The sequence below is a fragment of the Echinops telfairi genome, unplaced genomic scaffold (genome assembly GCF_000313985.2).
Source record: "Echinops telfairi isolate 266 unplaced genomic scaffold, ASM31398v2 ScPeMD7_53;HRSCAF=182, whole genome shotgun sequence".
Classification (NCBI taxonomy): Eukaryota; Metazoa; Chordata; class Mammalia; order Afrosoricida; family Tenrecidae; genus Echinops; species Echinops telfairi.
In genome coordinates this window covers 6,550,362-6,560,611 of record NW_022103951.1, presented here as the reverse complement: position 1 = coordinate 6,560,611, position 10,250 = coordinate 6,550,362, and the positions used below count along the sequence as shown (strand labels likewise).

The window sequence follows — 10,250 nt, the reverse complement described above, 5'->3', positions numbered from 1 at the left end:
CCTCTTGATAAAAACCATACCATTTAAATGACTCTCAAAGCATCACATGATCAAATTTGCTCAATTTTTTATCTCTTCTGTTTCATCTCTCACTATTCTTTCCTTTTTAGTAGTGATATTGCCACACATACATATATTCGTCTCTACGGCTGTTTCTTTTACACGAAGTACTTCTACCATCTTTAAGTCATAGCATTCTTCTAACCTCGGTTTACACATCATTTACTCTGGGAAGTTACCTCTGATTCACACAAGATAAGGCACTAGGGCCAAATGAAAACATTGGGGAAGTCACAAAACCCAGAGTTGTTTAAGATATGTATGCTTTGCACTCTATCCCCATGTTATTAAAATTCAACATAAATAATTACTATAAGAAACACTAAAATGAGGCAGAGTTATAGTATTTATTATTTTAAAGGCCCATGAAATGTGAGGGGCCTTTTAAAAGTTTGGGGAAATTTTCCATTATCTTTTAATTGATTTTTTTCATGGACTTTTTGAAGCCCCTTCCGTTAATTGATGTACCACTATAATCATATATACTACACCGTAGTTCATCACTAGTTTTGTGTATGTATTATTAATAACCTATGTTCTGTTCTTGTGAGAAATATTACTTTTAGTGAGCATTTTGACCCCAGTACTTATAACTTGTTAACTTTAGCAAGGAAAATATGTAGTAAGGGAGAGGTTTCTGTGTATTCTGCTCAGCATAGCAAATACATTATTGTTTCGTAGGAATAGTAGCTGATTGTGATCCTATGTGGGAGACTGTTTCTAACAAGAAAAATTCACGGCCATCAGGTTGATGCTAACCCCTAGGTAACCCTATAACACAGGGTAGAACTGCGCCTGTGGGTTTCCAAGACTAACTCTTTTCAGGAATAGAAATCCTAATCTTTCTCTTGCGGAGCAGCTGCTGGTTTTGAACTGCTGACTTGCAATTAGCAATCCTAAAAAGAAAAATATTCAAAATTAAAGGATTTCTCATTTTTAGGAGTATGATCTCCTCATTAAGAAATTTGCCCATTTAGATGGGCTTGCAGGAGTGGTGGGGGGAGGGCAGGAGAGGGATCTGGTACGAGTCTGCTTCCGAGAGCAGGGTGCCAAAGGAGCCGTAAAATTGCCCGTGACCCTGACAACCTTCAACCAACTTGGCCCAGAGAGGGAGGAACCGGCCCACTTCCCTAAACAGGCCGAAGGGTCTCCGGAAGGTTGGAATAAGACGGACATTGTCCCTGTCTGCCTGCAACCCCTCCTGCTGATGACCAACTCTGAACATGCCCCAGAAGATGGATTTTTCTCCTCGGAACATCCCTGGGAATCACTTCTGTCAGACGCTTCGCCGGCTGTCCCTGGTCATCACACTAATCCGGGCCCTAGCCCCACCCCCACACAGGAATGGCAATTTGCGGTTTTACTTATAGTTTCTCCGGCCATACCGGAGGAGCTCGCCTCTTCTGGGTCCTTTACCACGCTTCGATTTTAATCCTCCCTTCCAGGGCCGAGAATTCATTAAGATTTCGAGATTCTTCTAAATGTGCCTCCTTGATGGTGAATAATTCCTCTGGCTGCTCTGTGACGAATTAAATAGCTGAGCAGTGGGGGTGGGGGAGAAATTTGCCCGTTTAACTGTACAGCACATTATTTGTAGAAGCATTCTATGGAAAAGAATAAAGACAAATGCAAATTTTATTTTATATGTGGTGTAGTGGTTATACATTTGGCTGGGATCGCCAAGGTCAGCAGTTTAAAATCAGACAGGGCTTGCTACTTTCATGAAGAGTTCCAATCTCAGAATCTCACAGGGGCACTTCTACCCTGTCCTGTCGGGTCCCTATGAGTCAGTATCGACTCGATGGCAGTGAGTGTGCTTCTTCGATTGGAGGAAACTTGAGCTACTGAAGGAAATTTCTGGGAGTGTATTGTAGCATAGTGAAATCTAGTTTTTAAATTCTAAATTTACTTCTAGCCTAAAAATAACTAGAATACCAGAAGTGTATTGTTCTATAGGATATATCATAAATGGGTCCCTAAAATGTAGATTTCTCCAAATGCAGTAGTACTTTATTTTTTAAATTTAGCATATTACTTTTGGGAAATATTTTTCCCTGGTGTAAATAAAACCCATACTTGAATAGCAAATATCTTTAAACCTAATTTTAAATCCCATAACCTACTAATAAAATTATTTCCTCAAAGTACCTAAAATTTATTTAAATATGAGGGGAGGTACCCAAAAATATGGAATATTTTTCAAAGACATGTATTTAAATTTGTTTACAAAACAACCTTATAATCTTCAAAGTACTCTCCATTACACTTAATATATTTGTCGAATCTGTGATTGCATTGTTGGAAACATTTTTCAAACTCAAGGGTTCATGAGGGAAGGGGGAGCAGGGAGGGAGGGGAAAAATGATGAGATTGGATACCAAGGGCCCAAGTAGAAAACAAATGTTTTGAGAATGTTGATGGCAACAAATGTACAAATGTGCTTAACACAATGGATGGATTGTCATAAGAGTTATAAAATGATTTTTTTAAAGAATGGAATTACAGATTTGAAAAATGTAGTAGGTGTAATAGAAAGTACTTTGAAGGTGATAAGGGTTTTTTGTAAAAAACGTTAAATAGATAGTTTGGGGGGAAAAATCAAGTTTGGGGGCAGTACCCCCTCACAGTTTTCCCTTGTGTTGTTATACCATTGTCATGGTACAGACTTAGATCTTTATTTTTTAATTCAGAAAAATCCTTTTGACATCTGAACAATTATTCTTATCCTCTGATTCTGGAATGGTAGGCAAATAGGAAAACTTGAATCTACTGTGGCTGAAGAAAGAGAGTTAGCATGTGGAAACTGGGAACCTTCCCACTTTTCCTCAAATCATCTCTTCACAATGTAATTGTGCTGGAATGTTATTTCTGTAAAATTGGACTCTCATAAATTAAAATCTTGGTACAAATTATCTTTATAAATGTTTTATCTACACCTTGGCTTCTGTCTTCACAATAACTCATGTTTTATTCACAGTTGACATTGTATAAGTATATAGACATATCCTCTGGCACAGGAGTCCCTCATAAAAGCAAGGTTTAGTCCAGTCTTTAAGTCTTTTTATTAGTTTGTAAGATAAATCAGAACTCCTGCTAGCAGTTAAAAGTGTTATGTACACTAGCACTAACAAGTAAGTAAACTAATAAAAACTATTTTGAACAAGATTCTCTTTTGTTTCAATTAAATTCAAGGGAAAAAAGGAACTGAACCAATTAAATTCAAGGGAAAAAAGGAACTGAACAGTAATTCTTTAAAATATTTCAAAATTAGATAGCCATACAGAAAATAATTCGGTTAACTTTTTATTATAAAATAAGCTTTGAAAAATTTAAAATGATATCCAACACAATATATAGCTAAAATATATTTATCATTTATTGTATGTCACGCTGCCAAACAATGTATTTCAATTCCCATTTATTCCTTACCCTTACGACGCTACTACTAAACTCATGCCCATTTTATTAAGTCTTTGAGGAAGCCAAGCCTTAGATCACTTAGATCAATATATTGCTACTTATTTTAATTCTAGCAATTACATATAAAAAGGCAAAGGTAATTTTTAAAAATTAAAAAATATATAATTCCAGGGATTCAAGTTTAAATAAGTGCTATAAACTTGATATTTACTTGTAGCATGTATCTATTTTAAATATATAATATAAAGATTATTTCTGGAATATCTTATAACATTGGACATGACACTATTATACTTCGATATGATTATTGAGATAAAATTAATATTTGAAATGCTAGCGATATTTAGAAAACTGCATTTATCACAGGTAATGTTTCAGATAAAAAGTCACAATAATTTGTTTTAATATTTCTTTTTACTTCTCCTTAATGTATGTTGTCCTTTGTTATGTGGTGAAAAGAAAAATATTAGAAATTAAAATTTTAAAAAAATAAGAATTTTCCCCATTATTAACCATCAGAAGTAATGAATAGAACTAATTTTAGTGTAAAATTTCAGATTTTTTTAAAAGTTCACTCAATTTTTTGCTTGAATTGTCAAAACGTTTCCAAATTGTGGTATAAATCCAAGGAAAGTATTTTTGAAATAATGTTTTATATGTTGGACCTAATGTATATGCTTCTTTTTTTTTTAGGATTGTACTGTATATGAAACAGAGAATAAAATTCTTCACGTAGTAAGTATGCTTGTTGTATATTCATATTCATTTACAGACTATTTCGTTGTTTAGTAATTAAATAAAATGTACAAAAGAGTAAACCAGCATAGAAAATGTAGTGCCTACATCATTTTGATAAGATTTTCAGGATGTTTTATAGGAATTGTAGAGAGAATCAAAGCATACATTATGTTAGCTGTAATAATTCTATAGTATCTAATAGAAAAATATTACGTATTTTTAAATTATAATATGTAATAAGGTTGAAACATAATAAGTAATTGCTACAGAGAAAAGAAAATTAGAAATCATTTTTTTCACTGTTCATCTCTGACATGAGTGATCAGGAAAAGGTACTTTGTAACAAAGTAACTTCTGATGGAATATTACTTCATTAAATAACTAACCTTCCTTTGCTTTATTGTGTACTCACCAGCCTTCCTATTTTACTTTGGCAAAATTTGTTCAATTAATGATTTTGAAGATATTTTTTATTAGAAATGCGTTATGTGAACAGTATTCTTTGTAAAAAGCCCTCACTTTTCTTGAAGATGAACATTTTCACTACTTTTGTTTGTGTATCAGTTTCTTGGTTGATGCCAATATGTCCTAAGACCTTCTTCATCTCCGGTGCAAGGTCATAGTGTTTCTGCATGTGCCAGGTCCAGGTGAATTAATATCTCTATGCCTACCAGATAATACTTTACTCTTTTATTCCTGCTTCCAAATTATGAGTTTCATATTTCTAAAATATTTGGATAGTGTAAAAATAAAATGTGTTTTATATTTAGAAAGAGAAATATTTTAATATTTTACCTAAATATGTTTCAGAAAATATTAATTCAGAATATTCCAGTGCACTTTTTCTAATGTCAAGAAGATTTAGAATCTACTATGTAGTCGGTATTGAGTAATGATGGTAGCCATAGTGATTTATAAAGATGGCTAGATGAATAGATAATTAATGTATTCTTCTCCCAGTTAGTCCAGGAGGGAAAATAATTACTACCAACACTTTTTCCATTCTGAGGAACGGGGGAAATTAAGATTTAACAGTCAGAATTGTCTCTAAGGCACCTAACAACAGCAGCAATAGTGAACTTGAGTTTTATCCAATCAGGATCTCAGAACTTTCCAACCCACCTGCCACCTATCAAAGGCAGCATGGGGGGAGGGGAATTTACCCACTGGCTCCAGGCCAGTTTTACTCTTGGTCCAGCATTGCCCCTGGAGGTCTTAACTCTTTCAAACTACTAAGTTCTCAGAGGCATTAGAGAGCCCCAGGTCAAAAAGGGAAAGCAGTGCAATTAAGGCAAGTGCATGTCTGTAATAATGGTGGGAGGGAGTGCCCTGAGAGGATATGAGATAGAGCTCCAAAGGCATTGAGTCTTACTCCTGTTTTATTGTTTAAAAACAACAACAGACTTCTTACTGATTTGAGTTTTAAGAAGATGAATTCCAATGGAAAACATTAGGGAACTTTGGGAGGAAAATATATTGTCTTTATCTGGCAGTCCAAATTTTAATGAATTCTGGATCACATACAATATTGTGATATTGGAAGGTATCAAAATATTGCCTATATATTTTGTTTCATATATATAGCTATATATATATATATATTGCTATATATAGCAAGTTTCAAAAAGAGTCATAGTATTATAACACCTGTGTAAAAAAGGTCTACAGGAAATGAAATAATTTGAGAAACTGCAACAAATTTAATACTGTCTTTGGAAGGTGTGGTATCAGTGAACGGGCATTAACCAAAAATTTAGAGTCTAAATCATGCATTAACAATTGACTATATCATAACAAATAAGTGTTAATCAGGAAAAAATATGCAAAAGTGGAAAAATATTCTAAAATATCCAGATGAATGCTGGAATAAGGAAAACCACTGTCTAGTACCCCAGCCTCCAGACCTAAGAAATAATGATTTTCCCTAAATTAGTAGGATTTACAAATATGTTTTAAAATAAAGAACAGTAGGCAACCATTGACTCATATAAATAAGATATCTGAGATATAATGCCAAGATGATTTAGAATTCTATGTACTGTATGAATAGGCTTTACCTATTAATAATATTAATAATATTAATAGGTAAAAGCAAATAAAATCCTCTTTGCTTTACCATAATGTGAATAAATAGATATTTAAAGCAGCTCCCATGGTGGCTGTTTTTTCAAAAGAACAAGGAGGAGAATCTCACACAACTAAGTAGAAATCACAGTAGCTTGAGGGACGAAATATTTCATCAACTGTCTTAGCTCAGACCCTTCCCTCAAATATTTATTTCATGTCGATGGTTTGTTAGGTGCCTTGGAGTCAGTTCCAACTCAAACCTAACCTGCAAGTACAACAGACCGAAAACCACTGCCCATTCCTGCGCCATCCTCACAATTGCCTTGCTTGAGCCTATTGTTACACCCATTGTGTCAACCCATCTGGTTGATGGCCTACCTCTTTCATTTTCCCTGTAGTGTACCAAGCATGATGTCCTTCTCCAGGAATAGACCCCTCCTGATAACATGTCCAAAGTATGTGAGGAGGGGGGAAAAAAGCCTATGCTTGATTCTAAAGAGCATTCTGGCTTATGTCTTCCAAGACAGGATTGTTTACTGATTGGTCAGCACTATAATTCAAAAATATCAATTCTGTCTTTCTTATCTCGTATCCATCTTACACATACCTATGAAGCAATTGAAATTGCCATGGCTTGGGTCATGCTATATCTTATTCTTCAAAGTGACATTTTCTTAACATGTTAAAGAGGTCTTTTGCCGCAGATTTGCTCAATACAATTAAAGTCTTTGATTTCCTGACTACTGCTTCCATGAGCATTGATTGTGGATCCAAGTAAAATACAGTATTTGACAACTTCAATCATTTCTGCATTTGTTGTGATGTTATTTATCGATCCAGTTGTGATATTTTCTTTATGTTGCGGTGTAATACATGCTGGTGCATGTAGCCATTGACAGTAGTGAGGAGATTCAAATAATTTAACAACCAGTTCACTGTCCTAATGACCACTTTAAGTATAAAAGAGATATACCAAAATGTAGCTTATTATTTCAAAACAATATCAGAACACTGCTATTGTGGAGATAAATATTAAAAATGTGTAAAGAAATTTTGGTTTCTACATTGGGTGGCTGCTCAACTTCCAACCTTAGAGAGAACCATGATTATAAGTGCATTTTAACAACTGGTTCACCGAATTTAACAAAACATTATGTGTGAGTTCTGGTGAACCAGTGAGAATTGGCTGAATCCCACCACTGATCTTTGATCTTCATCAGTAAACACTCTGAACAACCAAGATTAAGTTATCTGCACATCACAGACTTTGAATGCATCTTCCTTCAATTCTGATGTCATGTTCATTTTATAGTCTAGTTTCTCAAATTAGGTGATCAGCATGCAGATTAATAAGGATAATGAAAGGATATAACTCTGATGCAGAACTTTAAAAAAAAACACGGAGTATTTCCATGTTCTTTCCAGTGGCTGCCTTTTGGTTCTACATGAGCACACGGAAGTGTTTTGAAATTCCCATTCTTCAAAGTGTGATGCATAGTCTGTTAGGATCTATACCACAGTTTCCCAAAATGGGTGATACTATCCCCTGGGGGTGGGGGTGGGCGCTGTAACGATCGAGGGGGCAGCAAAAGCAGATACCTACATTTTATCCTGGATTAAAGGCTACAGTACAAAAGTTTTAATCACTAGGGGGTGCCAAGTAATTTATGTGTTCCGAAAAGGGGGCAGTAGACCAAATACGTTTGGGAACTTAGGGCATAGTCGATAAAACACAAGTGTGGGACCAGTGTGCAAGAGAGCACACCTGACCTTCTCTGGCTCCCAAGGCTGATTGCCACAAGGAAGAGAGGTTAGACATACTGCCGCCCTCCATCCCGTTTACCCAATTCACTGAGGAAGGATTCGATAATTCAAGGCAAGGGCCATGCAGAATTCACAGACATTGCTCGTGAATACGATATTTATTAGGGAAATTCACAGGTTACAATTCAGGTGAGAAATTCTCAGGACATAATTGTTTAGTTAGGATGATTTCTTCTCTACCATGCCCTGAGGTCAACCTCTCTGGTCCTCAGCCTCTTGGCCTGGCCTCTCCCCTGCTCAGGGAAGATTACAAAGTTCTTTTAGGGCTGCTACTAAATGCTCAAATGGCATACCACTCTACTGTAAGCCTCAACATAAAGGCATTCAACTCCAGCTTCATAGTAAACAAACCCAGTTCTCACAATTAAGTGTCCAGAATCACCCCCATTCTATTTTTCTGCCCCAAATCACTCAGCGTTACTTGCTCTGTGGGCTTGGAAGCCACCCCGCTGTCTCATGCTTTGGCCTTCTACTTCTACTCCTCCTCTGCCACTTCTCTGGTGCCATAGCTGTCTTCTGGATCAAGGAGATATCTTCAGGTCCAATGTATACACTACTTCCAGCTCTTCTCTGTTAGTAGTGGGATCTCCCTCCTGAGTCTGAGATAGCTCATTTTATACCCAGCAGGATGGCAATCACAGTTAAGCCTCTTAACAATCATTCTCTGCTGAATCATAGAATCAAATTAGTATATTCTGCTACCTTCTTACCAGACTCATCAGGAGAACAAAAGTCATTTGGTGGGAGTAACAAAGGCTATGACTATAAAAGCCAAATTAAATTCACTACATTGCAACAAATAAACATCTTTCTGGTATTCTCTGCTGTCAGCCAAGATCCATCTGATGTCAGCAATAATATTCCATATTCCAAGTCCTCTTCTAAATTTGGCTTGAATTCCTAACACCTCCCTGTGTATGCACTGCTGCAAATAATGTCTACATTTCTTTGAATCGCCTTTCTTTGAAATGGGCTTATGTGGCTCTCTTCCAGTCTGTTAGCCAGGACTTCCAAATTTCTTGGCACCTCCAACACTGTATTTGTTGAAACCTTTTAAATTGTACTCTATCAATTTCTTAGGCAACCCTTGTGCTTTTTCAGTGCCTTCAGTGCATCTGGAACTTCTTCTTTCCATACCAATGGTTCTTGATCATATGCTACCTCCTAAAGTGCTTGGACATTGACCAATTTTTAAACACCTTTTTTAAAAACAGTGATTCTTTATATCCCTTATATCTTCTTCAGATGCTTCATGTATCATTTAATATTTTGGTCACAGAATTCCTCAATATTTCAGTTTGAGGCTTGAACTTTTCTTCAGTTCTTTCACCTTGAGAAATAGCAAACATTTTTCTTCCCTTTGGATTTTCTAGCTCCAAATCTTTGCATGCTTCATTATAGTATTTTGTCTTTTCGAGCTGCTTTTTGAAATCATCTATTCAGCTCTTTTAATTAATCATTTCTTAGTTTTCAAAATGTTATCTGATATCCATTTTTGATTTTTTCTTTCTCTCCTGTCTTTTTAATGACTTTTTTCTTTTTTCATGTAGGATGTCCTTGATGTCATTCCATAAACTCAGCTGGTCTTCAATCACTAGCATTAAATGTGCCAAATCTTTCCTTGAGATGGTTTAATTTACTTGGGATATACTCAAATTTGGGTTTTGGCTCTCTTGAACTTGTTTGAATTTTCTTTGACTTCACTTTGCATGTGAGAAATTGATGGTCTTTTTTTTTTTTTTCAGTTCAGTCCCTAACCCCTTTCAGACAACATATTAAGTTTCTCTATCATCTCTTCTTACCTATGTAATCTCTTTGATTCCTGTGGATTTCATTTGGTATTTGCAATAAATAAGTCATGGGTCTTGCAAAAGTCTATCATGTTATATTGCCAGTGTTGTTTCTGTCAAGACCGTATTTTCCAAGTGCTCTTCCTGCTTCTCTGTTTCCATCTTTCTCATTCCAATCTGTTGATTGGAATGTATCTTGATTCCATGTTTGATCAATTTCTTAATGGAGAAGTTAGTAAAGATCTTCAGTTGCCTCATTATTGGTATTGGAAGTTGGTGTGCATATTTGAATAATACTCGTATTAACTGGTGTTCCTTGAAGGCATATGGATATTATCCTATCACTGATAA

At 35.6% G+C, this 10,250-nt stretch overlaps 1 protein-coding gene across 6 annotated transcripts in view; it reads left to right on the top strand.

The window, feature by feature from the left end:
- CNKSR2 (connector enhancer of kinase suppressor of Ras 2) overlaps window positions 1–10,250 on the top strand; it is a 294,934-nt gene that overhangs the window by 102,099 nt on the left and 182,585 nt on the right. For all 6 annotated transcript variants that reach the window (XM_030885794.2, XM_030885793.2, XM_004709920.2 and 3 more), the window contains exon 5: window positions 4,174–4,215. In XM_030885794.2, coding sequence (XP_030741654.1) covers window positions 4,174–4,215 — 42 coding nt within the window. The remainder of the gene's footprint in view (window positions 1–4,173; window positions 4,216–10,250) is intronic.